The following is a 19,932-nucleotide window of genomic DNA, read 5'->3' as shown; positions in this document are numbered from 1 at the left end:
CGGCTGCGTTTGATACTATCGATCATTCGATTTTGTTATCTAGACTACAGAATCGCTTTGGTATTAGGAACACTGCTCTTAATTGGTTTCATTCGTATCTTCACTCACGCGAACAGTTTGTTTCTGTCAATGGAATTGAATCGTCAAAGAGGAATTTACCCTACGGGGTACCACAGGGTTCTGTACTGGGACCCTTGTTGTATTCTCTTTATACAAGTCCGCTGGGTGACATAGCCAGAAAGCATAGCATACCGTTTCATCTCTATGCAGATGACACACAGTTGTACTTGTCGTTTACGTCCAATTGCCCTAATCATCTATCAAGCTCAAAGATGGCAGTAGAATTATGTGTTAAGGACATTGGGGACTGGATGCTGCGCAACAAACTTAAGTTAAATCGGGATAAGACTGAACTTTTGGTTATTAGTTCTAAATATCGTCCACGACCACCCCTCGACTATATACGAGTTGGTGATGAAGTAGTCAAGTCTAGTAAACAGGCCAGGAATTTAGGAGTTGCATTCGATCAGTGTTTGGATTTCAAAGAACACGTTAAAATAACCTGCAAGAGCGCATTTTTCCGCATTCGTAGTATAGCTAAAATTAGGCGATACCTATCCCAGAGTACTACTGAGACCATTGTTCACGCTTACATAACATCGCGTTTGGACTATTGTAACGCCCTACTGTACGGTCTCCCAAAGTATCTGATTAATAGACTTCAGCTTGTACAGAACTCAGCAGCTCGCCTTGTTACCTTGACTAGAAGGCAGGAACACATCACACCAATACTAAGGAGCTTACATTGGTTGCCAGTTCATTTTAGGATTATTTTCAAAATATTGTTGTTAACTTACAAAGCTCTGAATGGACTGGCCCCTGATTACATTAGAGACCTACTGCGATTTAACATTTCTGGTCGGACACTAAGATCTTCAAACAACAGGTTGCTTGATGAGCCTAGAGCAAATCTTAAAACGCATGGTGAAAGGGCTTTTTCCGTGGCGGCACCAAGGCTCTGGAATAAACTACCCCTCCAGATCAGACTTTCATCATCAGAGGCAGTTTTTAAGGCTAATCTTAAGACTTATCTTTTTAAGCGTGCATTTGATTTGTAGTTTTTACTTTTTATTTGTAGCCTAATTGTATTATATAGCGTATTTAATTCTTAGGATTTTAACTTTTAGGATTTAGGATTTTAGGTTTTTAAAGAATTAGGATTTTAATTTTAAAGTATTGTAAAGCGCCATGGACAATTAGTGGAAAATGGCGCTATATAAATGTATATTTATTTATTTTATTTATTTATTCCACTCCACTTTTGCCTCCATCTTTTGACCTCGGATTTGAATTCGCCCTTAGAGATGTCCATGTCACTGCCGAAGTAGCAGTAGATATCATTAACAGTTCTTTCTGTTAGTTCAGTGAGCTTCGCTGGAATATAGAATTAAAGCTAAAAGGGTGTTGGCTTCCTAAAACAACTAGAGAGTGAACAAGTCTTGGAAGCCAAATAACGTTTCTTGTCGTTTATGGATTAATTAAAAGGTACTGGGAAAACAAACACAGGCCAGTATAAATCGAAATTTAAAAATCTGTCCTATTTTATCGTAACTTTGACAAATGCCATAAGGGAATAAAACTTTTTTTTCCAGATTTCAACTGTACGCACGGGCGTACGTGCGTATATGGACGCTACGCCCCTGTGCTAAATAACGGGTTTTTTTCTTGTTATGTGTAATTTTCAGTTGAACGTTCTTGCAAACCTTGAACTGGACAGCAGTGCAAAATGAAAGTATCCTGATCATCAAGGCATCAATCAACAAGTGTAAATCCAAAAAAATCAGAGTTGTTTTAATTTTAACAATTATATATTGTTTATCCGTGAAAAGCTCATATCCAGTACTCGGTACAGAACGTTTTCACTCACGTGGCCAGCACACACGCAAATTTATTGGAACAAAAGAAAGTGTTAACATAAGAAAAGAGTTCAACTCCAACTGGATTGGTTTGGTACACCAACATGGCTGCCGTGACGTCATTTGAAAACGCTCTATACATCTAAAACTTGCAGCCTCTTGCAGTTGAAATTTTTGCATACATCAGTCATTGCCAGCTGTGCTCATTCCTCCCCCCACCCCCGGCAATAGAGGGCCGTTTTCTCACACTGTCCATCTCGGGTGTCAGGCATAAGCCCTCTACCTATATACCCCGGCCCATTTGACCATCACGTTTGTTCAATCATTGCCAGGTAAATACGGTAAGTTTCTTAATTAAAACTTCTATATAAGACAGAAATGCCGGAGACGCTAGACCTGTGGAAAGAGCTATGGGCTTTACTTTTACGGCCGGAAAAAAGACCTAGTTAGTAAGACGAGAAACGAAGAACATACTGAACCTTTTTGAATCACTACCCTAGGGTCTTTAAACAGCTAGTTTGTCCCGGCTTTTTTTTTATTTTTTTATCTTTTTATTTTTTGCAGAGGTTGGCCGGGAGGGAGGGCATGGGCACCCCTGGAATCGACTGATACATTACTTACGAAAGTTGCATTGTAGACTTTCAGAAAAGTCCTTCGCGCAAGTCTAGTTGTATTGAGATTCTTTATGGTAATATGTGAATAAAAAAGCTTCAGCTCTTTGACCATAGTTAGTTGAAGCATTAAGTTATTGGGAGATTATTGGGTATGATTCAACACTACTCTACTACTACTCTAAATAAATAAATAAATAGATAAAATAAAATAAATAAATAAATAAAAAATAGAATTCGGTACAAAACTTTCTATTCTCCAAAACAGTAAAAATGCTAAATTGAAGTAACACTGCAAATGTTGCCATATCCTTCAAAACTCCTTGGATATTTAAATCTTCTCCTTGAAAAGTCCCTGAATTCATTAATTTTGTCAGCAAGTGTTTGAGTACTTGAGACTACAGAGAGGCAACGTCAATAACCGTGGGAAAAAATCTTGGCCACATCAGAATATACTAAAGGCATGAATAAATGGGCACTGAAAGTTTCAACGTTTCTAGAGTGAAATAGCTTGTGAATAAATGTAATAATCGACCACTCTGGAAATCCAACCGAAAATGCACGCTTTTTTTTTTATATAGGAACGTCTATTTTTGGAGCTGAACGTTCCTACCTTTTTTTTGGCGATTTGAGGCTGAAAACGTTCTTAAGATGTATACGAGGTCAACTGCCTTGATAATACTTCAGACTTTGTGTCACCTGATGACTTTGATGGTGTGGAAGTTATTTTGAAACAGTTGTAAATAAGAGCTGCTGACTATTACAAACCGAGATGTGCGTCATACAATATGCAAGAAAAACATATTTAATGTTATACAAAACATGCTCTTTAAGTATTTGAGTTAATTTTACATTTTTTGCTACCTTTATCTTGGCGCCACTTCACCAGACTCCTTCCGGATCGCTTTGCTTCGCCGCTCGCGTGCGTGACTCAAAGGTGAGCCTGCATGCAGGCTACTTTATTTTATGCTTGTCATTTAATACATATACAGGTTAGCAAAATAGAAACGTTCTTAATCGACTCTCAGGCTGAGAAATGTTCTTAATACGTTCTTAAAATTTTGGTTAATCTCAGCCTCAACGTTCTTAGAAAAAAGGCTGTTATATAAAAAAAAGAGTGTAAAAACCGGCCGGAGGCGAGGGTTCACGCACTAACATCCGAAGTCCTAAACCGATTACATCATGCATCAATTATGCAATCAAAACATGCTCACAACACACGGGGTGCAGCGAGGTCACTTAGTAAGGAGCGTGGGACGTGATTTTGTTGTTCTAGTTGTTGCTAGCTAGCAATGGACAAACGCACGCAAACCGTTTAACAAGATCAGTTCTTCGCTCAAGACAATTCCTTAAGTCCTTTTAATTTCTTTTCGAAGTTGATATCCTGTTTGGGTGCTAACTATACAATAACGGTAAATTTGAATGCCTAAGAGAGTTCAAAAGCTACTTTCAAATTTTTGTTGTTTTTGCTCGTTCGCTTAACCGAAAAATAAGATCGATGTGTGGACGATATGATTTAACGTCATCTCATCTTATCCCCGGAAAGATCAGACTGTAAGCTTGCGGCCGGAAAGATTTAATTTTTTAATTTGCTTTATCGTATTCCCCAGATTGGCATTCATGATTGGTTCGTGAAAAAGCCAAACACATCACGTATTGTCGTAAAAGGGTGTCATTCATGTTAAGACAACACGTATTTACCGCGAGTTTTTGTTGTCATGAATACTCAATGAACAAAGCAATCAAATCATGGACTGTCATTTGGGGTTTATTTATGCAAAATCAATGGTAAGTCATGGATAACTAATACATGCTGACAGCTAAACGTGTTTTGCATAGGAAGGTAACATAAGCTTGACGTCAGTTATGTTTTGACTCCATGCGCACAGATCGAGTCATTAGGGCAGTAAACTGCTGTTTAATACCTCAACGAGGGAAATACGTGTTCCGGTTGTTCTTTTAAAGACAGTCCCTATCAAGGTTGCTTTACGTTTTAAGTCCTGCTGTTTGAACAAGAAATATTTGATCTTTGGAGTCGGTTGAATTCATTAGACGGCCGATATAGCACACCACTGAAGGACTGAAGAGCACGTTGCTGAGAGAAGACTTGTAAAGGTTAGATTTCCTTACATTTAAATTGTAACACACAGCATATGTTCCCAATAAGTCATATTTCGAGAATTGAGCATTTTTCCAGCTGTCGATCACGAAGTTACTCAGTATTGCTTAAAAAGGTCTCTAATTGTGACTCCGTAAATGAGAAGTGAACTATGGAAATTCAAACCAATTTACCTTTTAAGTAAAAGGTGTTAACTTCTTAGTTTTGTTAAAATGCGTTGATTTTGCCTGTTTTGTGGACCTACAGGTGAACTAATTTTCTTATTATTTGCTCCTTGTCCAAGGAACAACTAATTGGTTCGAAACATCTTGTTCATGTCGCAATACTTATTATTGTACAATTGCTATTTTGAATTGACAACAGAAAACGCTAGGGGCCATTTTAGCAACGTACTCGACTCTTAACAAAACTAAGATAATTAATATTTCCAGCGACAGCGCAACTTAAGAATTGTTAACTTCAAGACAAAAAGCAGTTTTCCCAATTATGCATTGAATTTTTCCATTGTATCTCAGATTGTACCTGACCTGAACTGATAAGAAAGGCTCTGAGTCGTTTAATTTGACAAATTTTTTACGTTTTTAGTGCCGAATACATTGAATTTTTGTTTTGTCATATCGAATTTACTAGCCAGCTAAACAAACATAATAAAAAATTCATGAAACTAAATTGAAAATAGAATTACTCTTTTTGAACGGAAGTCAGCTGTGACCACGACGGGCCTATATAAAGAGACCAATATGCACTCGCACGCTATTTTGTTTTTCGTAATTCTTTGTTGTCGTAGAGCTAAAAAAAATATCACAAGTTAAAATATTAAATTCATACTTTCAAGGACAAGTGAACTTCATACTTAAAGAAAAAAGAATTTTGCAGTCATTACATGTTTTCTTGTTGTTGTTGCTGTTTTTCATTATTTTTTTATTGTTATTATTTTTTATAACCCACTGTTCTAGGCTACTTTTTTCACTGGTTAGATGACACTTGTTTGAGTGTCTCAATCGAGTGGAGTTACTAGATAAAATCATTGTTTCCTTCGAAATCCTATCAAGGGAAAAATGGATAAAGGGCGCCACATTTAACATACAGGAACCGCGATAAGAAAGAAGTGCTCTATATATCATTAGACAACATTCCTAAGAAAATACGTGCGCTGATTGGTTAAAAATCGTGTTTCTATAACTCGATAGAAACACAGAACTAGTAGCACGAGCTGTTGACGTAATAATGGCGCTAGCAAACGGGAGAATTTACATTTTGATGATCAAAGTTAACAAGTTGTTTTCCTTTCTTTCGTCACGGTGTTTTCTAAGAGAAATAGAAAACATATTCTCCGTGTTTCTATCGCGTTATAGAATTACTCGTGAAAGTGTGGGAGAACTCGAAAATGCTGTGGAAACACTCGCCTGCGGCTCGTGTTCCCACAGCATTGTCCGGTAGGAGGAGATGTAAAGAAATTGAATCAGAATTCGTAGCAAAGCATTTCTAGATGATACAAATGCTATATATGCTATAAATGATATCAATAAAAAAAATTTACACTGTATTATTCATTTTCCATGGTAAAATTCAAACTGTAAAGCTAAACAACTACAACATAATTACCTAACAGCTTCGTCTTCATCCCGGGGGGTGGACTCTCATATAAAATGGACGGGGGTGCTCGAAGTACCTTTTAGGAGTTAAACACACAGTTTTGGTACCTCTCAGGGTGTTAAGCCTCAAACGGTCCGCAGCGAGAGCTTTCGCGGTAAGTTTTCGGATATTAAACTAAAAAATGTATGACAGGAGATAATGTGATGCTTTAGAATTGGTACCGTTTAGGGGTGAAAAAATCAAGCCACGCCCACAAAACAGGATCTTGGTTCCTCTTAGAGGGTGTTTTCAAAATTTTCGACAAGCACCCACGTGCTTTTTAAATTGGAGTACCCCCCGGAGGTCTTCATGCTCAGAAAAAGAAAACACCCAAAACTACATACTAACCTGCGTTCAAAGATAATTAATATTATATGATGATAAGTTAATAAAGATGGTGAATTTTAAGCTCGGTAATGAAATGTGAAGGTGAATTAATCAACATGACACGAGCGTGGGACAAAGAAAACTTCTGAGTCCCCGACAGGAATCGAACCCATGACCTCCCGAACACCGGGCGGGCGCTCTATCCACTGAGCTACCAGAACTCATGGAGAGCAAGGTCATTTAACTGAGTTCATATATGATAGGTGTCCTGCATACTGCTAGGATCAACGCTATCGAATTCATCGTGAGTAGTGATAAGTTAATAAAGATGGTGAATTTTAAGCTCGGTAATGAAATGTGAAGGTGAATTAATCAACATGACACGAGCGTGGGACCGACAGGAATCGAACCCATGACCTCCCATGACCTCATGTTGATTAATTTACCTTCACATTTCATTACCGAGCTTAAAATTCACCATCTTTATTAACTTATCACTACTCACGATGAATTCGATAGCGTTGATCCTAGCAGTATGCAGGACACCTATCATATATGAACTCAGTTAAATGACCTTGCTCTCCATGAGTTCTGGTAGCTCAGTGGATAGAGCGCCCGCCCGGTGTTCGGGAGGTCATGGGTTCGATTCCTGTCGGGGACTCAGAATTTTTCTTTGTCCCACGCTCGTGTCATGTTGATTAATTCACTTTCACAATAGTATATGATATTTCAAATTTAGCTGTTTACCAATATAATTTCCGTTCTTCGCCAAATAGAAGATGGTGTTCCAGGATGTTCTCTAGGAAAATTACGCACGCGTAGAAAACCTGTTCGTGAACGCACTAACGAAGCGAGTGCGTTCAATAGTTTTTCCAGACCTCAAAATTGCACTATGTGGTCACCAGGAAAACACGGTGGTTTAACAGGAAAAAAAAAACGATTAAATTAAAGCAAACTTAGAAAATAAACTTACAAAACTCAGAAAACATAAAAACACCATGTTTTTTGCTTTTGGTTTGAAAAACTTAGCTATAAAAATTGCGAAAAGACGTTTCTTAAAAACATTTAAGAAATTTTTAAAAACGGTTAAAAAATACACGACGTCTCGACGTTCTCGGACGTCATTATCCAGCCGCAAAAAAACCAGTATGAATATTCTATAAATAGAAGAAAACAATAGTTCATTAAAAAGAAAGGTAACATAAAAATATGCTACAAGCTAAACAAAGAGTTTAGCACTGATGAAGACACTAAGGCTAGGCCTCAGTTCTTTGATGAATAGCATTTCGTAACCGAGGCAGTCAAATTTCCCATGGCACTTCTTGAGAACACGAAATTGTCACCGTGCACTTCTAAAAGGTGTTTACCGATAGCCGAATACTTGTGTGCGGCAATGCGTTAATGAAGGAGTCGGGCTGTACAACCAACATATCCTGCATCACACAGATCACAGGCCTGGCCTTAACACTCAGAGTGACTCCATCAGTGCTATACTCTTCGTTTAGCTTGTAGCATATTTTTATGTTACCTTTCTTTTTAATGAACCATAATTGTTTTTCTTGTATTTATAGAATATTCACACTCTTTTCTTTGGTTGATAATGACGGCCGAGAATGTCGAAACATCGCGTGAAACCGTTTTTAAAAATTTCTTAAATATTTTAAGAAAAGTTTTTTCACAATTTTTTATAGCTAAATGTTTTAAAAAGTCGCTTATTTTTGATGGTTTAAAATACAGCGCTAGAGCATGAAAAAAAGCGAAAACATTTACATCTGAGAGGAAAAGAATCTGCGTTGGCAACACAACATCCGGGATACACGTTTTCTATAATGTCCAGCCGTGCATATGTAAACAAAAGAAACGCAAACTCAGCTCCAATAGCGGACATACAGATCTATATTCTAACTATTTTTATACAATGCCATGGGAATACTAAAATACTGATGATGTTGTTATTGTTGTTGTTGTATTAAGTTAGGGTTTATTGATTCAATATCACTCATCTGATTGCTTTGATTGGTTAATAACATTGTGGTCACCATGAAAACACAGTGGCTTTACGCGTAAAAACGATTAAAATAGACCATCCTGTATACTCAAGTGTAGTCTGACTGCGCTAATTGGTAAAGCTTCTGCGAGCTAATACGAGATGAAAATGGACTTGAAGTTTCACAGGTGCAAGAGAGAAGCTCAGAATTCTCATTTGCTTTCTTTTCTTTATTTAGCCCACTTGTTTACCTTCCCTTATCCGTTACATTCTCAACAGATTGATATTGAAACATTCATCCATGCTGAAAGGACAAAAGAGTGACAGCGATATAGTATTCCCAATGGAAGACATCAATTCCTTTAAGAAGAATATAGAAAAGCCAATGAAGACAGCTTTTACGAAACCTTCTGAAGAGGAAGAAACCAAAGAAGATGACGAGAAACAGTATTCTATTCGATTTTTGATTCTGGACTATTTTGAATACACATCAGGACATGGGCCTCCTCGCATTCTCGCGTCAAAACAGTTGGTCAGGAAAATCTTTTGGACTTTGTTATTTCTGGCCGCACTGGGGGTGTCTTCATGGCAGATAGCGACACTGTTTGAGACGTACAAATCCCGACCTTTGAGCACTCACGTTGCCATACAACACGAAACGGTAAGGGAGTCAGTTTTTAACCCGTGATTGCGATAGCAAGGGACGAGTTGTAGTGGGTGCTTCATTACATTAGTGGCTGATTCGTCACTTTAGCAACGTTGAGCGCATCCCAATTGTTAGATCCGCTGTGATCCGCTACTATAGAAGGTTGGACACTTAATTCATTAGTATTTTTTAACCAAATTAAAAAATTTATTTTGACTTTATACTGCTGAAATTCTACCCTCAGCAGCTCCACTGAGCAGAATGTTGATCGATCGATGTGAATACGTACGGTTAAGTGTACTCGCATATGAAGACGACAGTCACCCATAAGAGATCCGAGAGGATAGTTATTACAAGTGTAAGCTGTTTTCCCATTTCAAACTCCAAAATTAAAATCATCCGAGTTCATCATCTAATTCCCGTGTCTGTGCCTGTACTGCAATTTAATATATCTACAAGCGACCAATCTCGTTCCTGAATATAGAGCTCTGGTCAAATCCAGAACCGGAAGCAAGATTCAGCGTCAAATATAAGTTAAATCTTTTTTTAGCAGATGTCAACCGAGACCTTGGCATGTTTCGAATTTGGCGCGCTTTTCTTGTATTGCTTTTAAGCAACATTTTAGACACGTGATGCCGGAGGTTGTATCACCATCCAGATTGTGCCAAGATATGAATTTTACTGGGGTGCTCTTAGTTTTTTGCCTTTTACCAAACCAAACTTGGATAAATTAGCATATTCCCGCGGGGGAAGGGCTCCCATGTGAAAAAAGCTATGGCGAATAGCTCGTCGCCTCGCTTAGGGAGGGGTGTAAATCACGAAATTTGGTCTCACTTGGGGCTTTCAGGACCAAACACCACTATTTTTAGTCTTCAAGGTATCTTTTAGGGTTGCACTCGAAGAAATAATGCTGGGTTGGTATCCTTCTGGGGTTCAATACAAATTTTTCGAGTAGCATCTCCAACCTTTTTTGCATGGTAGTCCCCTCGGATGCATATCATGCATGACATAGTTCTAATACAAGAGTATAAAACACGTTATTGCATGCATACAGTTTAAGAAAGTTACTTTTGTAAAATTTTATAACTGACTCATTCCAACTGAGTGCTCTTTTCTTTTCCAGAGTCTTGACTTTCCTGCTATAACTGTTTGCAACTTTAATGCAGTGAAGCTGAGCGCTATTGATTTTTTCCCTGAAGAGTTGAGGGATGACATTAAAGCAGAAATCCCGAAAAACAGTAAGTTGTAAAGGATTTTGTTATTCTATTTACGCTGGTGTTAGAGCCCAGAAACTCCCGGGCGGAGAAATTCTTTTAAAATTTGCTGTTAACAATTCCGTAAAACCAAAACGAAGGTCATCCCTCTGGCCAATCCTAAAGGGGGCAATCCTGTGAACCAATCAAAACGAGTGCAACCAATCAAAACGAGTGCGGGCGAATCGCGTTTCCTTTTGGTTTTACTTCTGCTGATTGGATGTGATAGTGGCGCAAGTTTCTTTTAAGCCAATCGCTTATCATAGCGATGCAAAACCAACGCAAATGCAAACGTATACTTTCGACACTCAATTGAAATCAAAACTCAAGCCTTTTAAATTGCATGAGCCTTTAATTTTCAAATATCGCTGGCAGAGTAAATCCCTAACGAACGGCAGCCATATTCATGCGATTACCACTACTAACAGAATTATTTTGCGAACTGAACTCTACAGGTTCAAAAGCCAGTCGCAAAAGAAGAGCAGTGAATAACCCATTAGGTGATCAAGGCTCGTTCAATTTTGATCAATATGAAGAGGAAGAGGAAGGAATCGAGGACCCAGATTCACTGGATGAAGATTTTAGAAACAGTGAGGAAATGATAATGATTATGGCTGAGGCAGAACCCGAGGAATTGATGCCTTATGGACATCAGTTTGACGATTTTGTGCTGTCCTGTACCTACCGAGGCGTCTCATGTGGGTAAGAGAAGTTCAGGCTGTAGTCCAGCTTTGTTTTCCTCAGATCAGACCATCTGCGCGAACGAAAATTCAGACAAACGCAATTTAAGGAGAAGAAACGTGTTCCTTCCTTTGCGTGTTGCGTTTAATTTTCCTATTCAAGCTATTGATACTTAGGGGAAAAAAAGACTGCTTGCACGTGCATTTAAAAATAATTTCAATCGATTAATTTATATAGCAAGCAGTCAGTCAATGAGTCAGTTAGTCATTTATTCAGACAGTCATTCAGTTAGTTAGTCAGCCGGTCCGGCAGTCAGTCAGTCAGACCGTCAGTTAGACCGTCAGTCAGTCAGTCAACCGGTCAAATCCGTTCATTGCAGAATTTCATCTTTGAGAAGGCTTTGCAAGAAATAGCCAATCGCCCTCTTTGTCAGATTTTTTCTCACTCATATCACCTTCCCGCTTGGTAGACACTGTAAATAACAAAAATGCGAATCGAGCGGAAACTTGGGAGTAATTTCAACTTTGAGTCAAGATAGACTGAGCTCGCACTCATGAGTCTAACTGCATTTTTCCTTTGTTCAAGGAACTTTTCCAGCGTGTATTGGACTTCTTTCTGGCATTATGCATACGGAAACTGCTATGTTTTTAACGGTGGACAGGACAAAATAGGAAAGAAAGCTCCAGTATTGAAGTCCAACAAACCTGGACCTTCCCATGGTAAGAACGCCTATTATTAAAAATAACACATAAGACAGGCTGCGGTTATTAACAAATGTTATTCAAACTCGAGGCTCAGGGATTAAAAAGGAATTTGTTAATACATTGATCGTTTAAGGGGATTTTTTACAAGTACCCATCGTGCCTGGTCTATTTTTGGGTCGATATTCATTCATATTCTGACCTGAACTGCAGGTCTCGTCGCATTTTGTTAATTGAACGCTCGTTGTTTTTCTTATCCTTGGGGAGGAGTGGTGTGGTTAGTGAACCCTGAGCGGGTTAATTTCGCTGTGTTATTAGGAAAGACACAAGTGCAAGCTTTGGCATGCAGTCTTCGTCGATGTTGTCAAGACTCGGAATTCTGATAACAAGTTTGTATACGGACTTATTTTATCTTTGAAAGAGAAAATCACTGCAGAGAACACCAGTCACGCAGGAGTTATTCTTATTCTTCGGCCATTTCAGCTTGAGTAAAAATAAAAAACAAAAGTGCGGTCACAAACATAACAAAACATCTTCTTAATTGAATTTTGTTTATAAAATATCGAATAATAAAGTGTATTATCGTTTGTCACACGATGTAGTCACTTTAGATGTAGATCGCGACGTTTCGACTGCTTACTGCTAGTCTTCTTCAGGCGATAAGGTCGACTGATTGCATGGTATCATTTATATCACAAAGGTCGGCTGTGATTGGTGCAGTTCGATCCTCCTATTGTTCCGTTGTTCCGGCAAGCAGCTGTTCCCTCAGTGGTCCGCTGTTGTACCGTTCTCCTGTTGTTGTGTTTTTTTGATCGTGGGCATCCATGCTTCAGGAATTTCAATTCCACTATCCCTGTTGATGTTATTAGGGTGAGGTCTTATGTGAATAGCTTCCTTGACCCTACGTGTGTACCAGTGAGGATCTCGATCAATAAACTTGCCCTCATTCCAGATAGGATAGTGGCCGGTCTCGTGGGTGTGTTCAGAAACGGCGGAGGTCTGGGTACGGGCGAGTCGTATATCCCTGTCGTGTTCTTTGATCCTCTCCTGCATAGATCTCCCTGTTTCTCCGTGTACCAATCACAGCCGACCTTTGTGATATAAATGATACCGTGCAATCAGTCGACCTTATCGCCTGAAGAAGACTAGCAGTAAGCAGTCGAAACGTCGCGATCTACATCTAAAGTGACTACATCGTGTGACAAACGATAACACACTTTATTATTGCATCTACCAAGATGAATAACAACAAACTTTTCCTCGTCATACAAAATATCGCTTTTTAATTTTCATTTTCCTCGTAGGGTTAAATCTCGAGTTAAATATCGAACAGGATGAGTATCTTGGAGCCTTCACAGAAGAGGCCGGAGTCAGAATAGACATTTCAAATCAAGGAGAAATGGCCTTTCCTCGCGAGAAAGGACTCAGCGCTGCACCAGGATTTTCTACATCAATTGGAATGCGAAAGGTGAGCGTTATAAGATTTTGGCGACACGCAATAGAGCCCAAAGTAGCCCATGGCGAGACCAAACGGGCCTGATATGCTGCCAAAACGTAGAAGAAAGATTCTTACACCTCATCGTAGCACATCAAGCCAGTGACTTGATAGCGCAGGATATCAGAACAGTATACAACGCTGCTGATTGGGTGCTTGCGAATTTAGGCGTGGCCGAAAATATTTATAATGCAAAATACTAACATAGTAATACTAACATAGCATAGCTTCCTACTTAGAAATGAAATAATCAAATTAGAATTTTTGCAGGTTGTGCTTAACAGAAAGGATCCATTCAACAACAAGAGATGTTTAAACAGTTCAACTCTGGATAGCGCTAATCTTTACAGACAAGCTTTCCAAGTCAATTATTCTTCCACGGTAAGCGGCCATCGCCATCAATAAACAATCACAGAAAAAGTTCCTAGGAAAATTTCTCTTAATAGCGGAGCTCGTGCGCGCCGACGACGCGCAAGCGGGGCCCCATACCATAAAATTTGGTAACCCATCGATCTGGAAAATTCTGGTTGTCACGTGACTGTGCGTACGTCCGTACGCCACGTGCAATTGAGAGTAGCACCAATACCATAGGTACATCTTTGATATTGGACATCCATGTTATGGTTAATTGACAGCTGTCAAAACAATGTATGCGCTGACCAGTATCATAAGACCATATCGCGGGCTTAGTTTTAGAGCTCATCGAGGTCGCGTGTGTTTTTGAAGCACAAAATTTAGGCACGAATTAACCCCAGGCGCGTTGAATTTTCTTCCGAGATATTTTTTGCACAATCGTCTCTTGGAAAGTCCCTGATATATTGCGTACGTAATTTCTACAATCTTGGAAAAACTGGGTACGCTTATTGGGTATAGTTTGTTAAGGTTTAACTGGGTAAAAAAGTGAAACCACACGCTGAACAACTACATGCTCACAACTGATCATTTTTTGAGTTCCTGATCCAAGAGAAAAACATCCTTTTTTTTTCCTTATGGTTAACTTGTTGCAATCAGGGGTTCCGCTTTGAAGCTTGGCTAAATGTATATATTATCTCGTACTGAAGAAGAGCTGACGAATCAAAATCTGATGTCCAGCGTCAATATCCCAGCTGAGAAATAAAAATAAGCAAGATCCGTTGTATCAGTGTCAAGCAAGGATGCATGAATTAATAGTCTATTCAATTATACTTCATTCTAACACAGGCATGCAAAGAATCCTGCTTGGCTTTCAACCAAAGAAAAGAATGCAAATGTATGGAGTACAGATTCCCAATTCCTTCAAACAACACTCCAGTTTGTAACATTTTCAACAAGACAACTGGTAAGCCTTGTAGATATTCCAATCCCCCGCCCACCACCAATAACACAACGCTTTTCATTTAGGGGAAGCTAAATCTGGTCCGAAATTAGGGCCTTATGGCCACCTTTTTTACGCGCACCTTTTCAGCGGGCTCCTCTATTTAAAAGCAGGGGAGGACCCGAAAATAACCTTTATTCCAATCGTAACTGTTCACTGATAGAGTCTCACTTTATACATATTACGAGAGTGGTCCTTGTAAAATAAGACTGAACTTGGGTCAGTCTGTAATTTATTCGTCTATTTTATTGTTCCAGTTGATTGCCTCAGTAGAGTTCAAAGAGATTTCAAAAAGAATGCGTTGAACTGCACAGTATCATGCCCGCCACCTTGCAGGTGAGAAAACGTTTTTTAATATACATATGATCACCGGGAAAACACTACCATCTTTGAGGAAACATCCCGTCTGGCTAGATAGATGACAACTTGTTATGACAGCACAAGAAGCATTTTCTAAACAGGACCTCTGCAAGCCGTTAACACTTGACTTCTTTGTAGGGAAAGCGTCTTTAAACTAACTTCATCATTTGCGGCCTGGCCATCCACGGGATATGAGGTATGTGTGTTAGTAATACTACTAGCAACAATCTTTTTCTCTTACTGAAACAGGCAGATTTTGACCACATTTTTCAGTATCTTACATTTAAAATAAAGATGTTATTAATAGGCCACTTCCGACTTGTCTTTTGCTTGTGTCAAAACTTGGTGCGAAGAAACCATTCATATGGAAATGTGCTCCGCCTACCGGTTCATTTTCATGCAAATCAAACTCATTTTCATATGAAGGGTCTTGCACGAATACTCGTTTTGAAACAGAGACACAAGGTAACTCGGAAATGGCCTACTAACACGGAGACTAGTTTTTTTCTCATGTTAATTGTTTTAGCCAATCTCTAGCCTCAATGTTGTAAAAATGGTTTTAACTACGGAGTGTTGTTTGTGCCAAAATAGAGGCATAATATAACTGTATCGTGTTTTAGATGAAACGTTGCTAGTCTTTTTTTTATTATTTTTTATTTTTTCAGCCATTTTACATTGAGAGGCTGGAAGCGAAGGATCAATACCTTGAATTTGTTGATAGTAATAATTCAAGGTAATCAAAATGCTTTTTTGTGCTTCAAACTGAAACGAACTACTTTCTCCTACACAATTTATAATTGGGACAGAGACTCCCAAACAAATACATTCATGTCTTCACCTCTCCCCGCTTAGCTGACCAGCTTTCTAGAAGCCCTTGTGGAAATACAGTTGGTTGCCTCATGATAAAGCTACAATTAAACTTCAGGTCGTACCTACCTAGTGTTTTTAGATGAACGACAGAAATTGTTATGTACAACGGGAAATGTTTCATCAAATGACCAACCAGTTCTTTCGTTCAAGAGCGGCCAAACTCTTAAGTATAATCAATGACTGACGAACGGTGTGTACAAAAACCACTCACTTATTTCCATTATAAGAGGTCACCAGACTTGATCTGTATCGCGCGTCGTTGGTATCTGCTCCTATCTGGTTTCTGTTTTCTCGACATTCTTTTATTATGTTACGTTAAGTTCATATGTTAAAATATGCATTTTTTTAAGAAAAGAAATGTTGCACCCTCGGAAAAAAAAAAAGTGTCATATTACATTCCTACCTGCCCATAACGGCCACCTCTCTACTACGACCACTTTCCGCTGTCCCCTGGGAGGCCGTTGTGGAGAGGTTCCACTGTAAACTGTTAACTAAAACTTATGTAATGTAACTGACCCCATTTCGACCTTTTTGACAGTTTTTTTTTTCAGTAATCTCATTTCCAAGTCATCTTTAATAAGGGAATCTTCCATTATTTCCAAAACATTTTACCTACCAGATAAATAATGAAACTTCCATTTTGACTGTTGCATCTCATATTTTCTTAGTTCCAGCAAAATAAGGTCCAACGTCCTAAAGCTGAACATATTTTTCGAAGAACTTAATTTTGAATCCATTACCGAGGAGAGATCTTATGAGGTAAGTATTTAATCACTAAACAAAACTTAGTTAACAAACAAGTTTCCTGTTGTTGGCTAGTTGTGATCACGTGATTTTTATCAACATCATCATCATCATCAATATCATATACTTTGTAAGGTAGTTCAGGGTAGACAACAGAATTAATCGCTTTCTGTCTCAGGGACACGAAACAAATTTGGTAGTCTCTTTCGTGGCTCGCAATGGCATTAAAATAGTTGCGATATAGAGACGTATACGCGTAAAATTAATAATTTTGAGGCCAAAATGATTTTTTCCCAACTTAAAGCTTATTCACAATTGTAACAAAGCGTAATAAACCATATACAACTACTTGAGAGCCAAGCTGTGTCGACTTACGTTAAAATAATTCTTTACTAGCGTTACTTGACAAGGAATGCAAATTGTACAAAGTTATCACTGTCAACTATTTTTGTCAAGAATAACGTATTGATCCATCATATTACGAACTCACAATGTGACCAGCTCTCAGCTGGCTTGATAGCTCAGTTAGTAGGGCACTGCACCGGTATCGCAGAGGTCACAGATTCGAAGCCCGTTCAAGCTTGAATTTCCTTCAGGCTTTAAATTCACAACTGCTTAAGTTGTGTGTATAACTGCAATGATCAATCATGTCTTCATAACTTTCTCCGCAGTTCAAATATATGATCTTCCATATATTCACTTGATCCATTTTATGTTCTACCAACAGCTAGCGAACTTCGTCTCTGATCTGGGCGGATCCCTTGGTCTCTGGATAGGAATGTCTGTGCTATCGTTTGCAGAAGTTTTCGAATTGCTGTTGCTAATAGGCTACGCCCTTCTTAGAAAGTTGCGGACAAGACTGAGCGGTAGAATAAGATCATCTTCAATCCCTGGAAGAGGAACCTGACTTGTTGGTAATGAGAAGAATGCTTTCGACGCACAAACCAGCAGTGACATATCACGTGGTTTCGTACTCTGTACAGTTCATTCAAAATTGTGAGAAAAAGACTTAAAACTATTTAAAAGAAAAACATTGATTTTGCGTACAGCCAAGAGCACCGAATGATATTTTCTAGTTCGTTATTCGCTTATTCTCACATTCTCACATGTGACAGTGTTCAAGTCTCTAAGTTTAGGCAAACGTTTCATTTGGTCGTGCTTATTGTATACGCATGCGCAGCAGGCACATTTTAAGCTCTGTCTTCATTCTCGACCCCAGACCCTTCGCTTTCTCGCCGTCCGTCATGCGCAAAAGAGTTCTGGAGTCGTGAATGGCCCTATCTTGTATATTGCAAATGGAGTGCATCACAGACAACTAAAACATTTAGGCGTATAGCAGCAAAACGGCACAAGTAACATGAAACACCAGTCTCCATACAGTACTATCATGAAGTATAGCTATAAATTCAAATAACGTCTCTTTTTTTAGTACTGTACACCGAACTAAGCTCCACAATCACGTCGCAAAAGTAGCAACTTTATTTAAAGAGGGGTCACACGGTGGACGCTGATAAACCAGTGGCCCTCTAACCTAAAAATTAAAAGATATATGATATTAAAAAAGGTGGGATTAAAAAATACGTATACTCCAGAAATATGGGTTAATATGTAAAAAAAAAAGGAGGGAACTTGCATGTTTTAGCTTCCCTGTTTTCTCGACGTTATAACAGTTAAAATGATGTATATGTCGTTTACTACACACAAACATCCATGACACGAGTAAATATCGAAGGATAAGACAAAATTTTCATGCTTTTTTTTTGTAAATTCAAGAGAAAATGAGCATGGGCTCTTGGTAAAATTAAAGAAATATATCACGAATAAATATCATGCCATTGTCATAGGCGCGCCGTCATTTGCTTTGAATGTTGCGGACTGGTTTCTACCTAAATGATGCTATTTATTCACGAGGCACAAAAACGATGGTACATAAGTTACATCAGCTCTTTTGTGATTGTTAAGATAGTGGCATCCTTCGAGATCCTAGTCGAACCGAAAATAGCATACTTATGACTTACAGCCTCGTACCCAGGGCTCTTCCATCGAAATTTGGAAGGGACGGCGCCATCTTCATATTTCAAAGGAAAAGCTCTGGGAACGAAGTTCGATAACATAGCTTTTAATGAGAACCGTGTATTATCTCTATTTGCCCTCTTCTTGCGCGGGAAACATTAAAACCGAGCAGCAACCGATCAAAGATGCTGCTTTGATTTCTATAAGCCAACGTTATTTGTGTGGGATTTTCTGTTCTTAACTTGATTCACGAACAAAGCGATTAGTTCCTAAATAAGACGAATCCCACAAGTCTCTCGATGATTGATCAAGAGCGCAGATAGACTGCTCGATTATTTTTTTCTCGAAAATCAAAGGAAGAACGTAGCGAGTGGTTCGAGACGAAAGGCGGGATTGGTACCAGGCAAGGGTGGGGTGCGCTCGCGTTCCATCCGTTGAGAAAGAAAACTCCCCCTGGACCCTAGAAAAGAAAGCCGACCACATGCGGTCCCTAGCGAGCGAAGATTTATTAATTACTCGTATCTCAAAAACCTCAAGGCGTAAATCTTTGAATTCTGAGTTACCACACTGAGTGCTTCATTCACTAAATAAATTATATCACTCAGTGCCTTCCTCTCCTGTTTAGCTAACAAACTAATACAACCTGAAAGAGCGCCAGCTTGGTAGAGTGTTTGACAAAGACGACTTAACTAACCCTCCCAACAGTCTTCGTTTTTTTTCTTATCTTTACAACACCCCTCCCCCCCCCCCCCCCCCCTCCTATTCCTCCTGCTTGTAGACTTGTTAATTGCTGGTTTTCATTGTCACGCAATTCAAAATAGATCAAAATAAAAATCAAAACCGGTGAATAGATAAAAGTCCAGAATCTGGAAAATGAAATAAGGTAAATATGCAAAGACTCTCGCCAAAATTCTGGTCACAGCAATTTTTCTTATGCGAGATATGCGGAGAAATTTTTTACCCAAATTTATAGAGATTTGTATGGAGACGCCATGCTGGTGCCCATCTGTATGGGCACCAACACGGCGGCCGCAAACCAACAGAAACATCTGTCACTGAGTTTTGCTACAAAAGCGTGAATTTATCCCTCGAGGAACTCTAAAACAAATAATACTTTTTCTAAGACATGAACTGTTCAGATAGCCAAGTTTCCCGAAATAAGTCACTTTTTAACCATCTTGACAGCTCTCTAGGCCATCATGTAAATGCCTCGTCACGCA

At 38.9% G+C, this 19,932-nt stretch overlaps 1 protein-coding gene across 4 annotated transcripts; it reads left to right on the top strand.

The window, feature by feature from the left end:
• Nucleotides 1-4,194: 4,194 nt before the first annotated feature.
• Nucleotides 4,195-18,923, top strand: LOC110043357 (epithelial sodium channel subunit alpha-like). Of its 4 annotated transcripts, XM_089295211.1 has the most exons (14): nucleotides 4,196-4,315; nucleotides 4,417-4,642; nucleotides 8,875-9,256; nucleotides 10,365-10,479; nucleotides 10,950-11,196; nucleotides 11,761-11,894; nucleotides 13,181-13,344; nucleotides 13,642-13,752; nucleotides 14,572-14,689; nucleotides 14,983-15,061; nucleotides 15,224-15,281; nucleotides 15,751-15,818; nucleotides 16,624-16,714; nucleotides 17,427-18,923. In XM_089295211.1, the coding sequence occupies exons 3-14, from the start codon at nucleotides 8,897-8,899 to the stop codon at nucleotides 17,604-17,606; spliced, it is 1,725 nt and encodes a 574-aa protein (XP_089151337.1). In that variant the 5' UTR covers nucleotides 4,196-4,315; nucleotides 4,417-4,642; nucleotides 8,875-8,896; the 3' UTR covers nucleotides 17,607-18,923. The 4 variants fall into 4 exon arrangements, with proteins under 4 accessions (XP_089151338.1, XP_089151337.1, XP_089151336.1 ...); XM_089295212.1 differs by lacking the exon at nucleotides 4,417-4,642 and having other exon boundaries at nucleotides 4,195-4,315; XM_089295210.1 differs by lacking the exon at nucleotides 4,196-4,315 and having other exon boundaries at nucleotides 4,337-4,642.
• Nucleotides 18,924-19,932: the final 1,009 nt, after the last annotated feature.

Source organism: Orbicella faveolata, unplaced genomic scaffold (assembly GCF_042242905.1).
Source record: "Orbicella faveolata isolate gen_17 unplaced genomic scaffold, um_ofav_v1 contig_26, whole genome shotgun sequence".
Taxonomy (NCBI): Eukaryota; Metazoa; Cnidaria; class Anthozoa; order Scleractinia; family Merulinidae; genus Orbicella; species Orbicella faveolata.
Note: the sequence above shows the minus strand (reverse complement) of the source record. Positions and strands in the feature narration are given on the sequence as shown.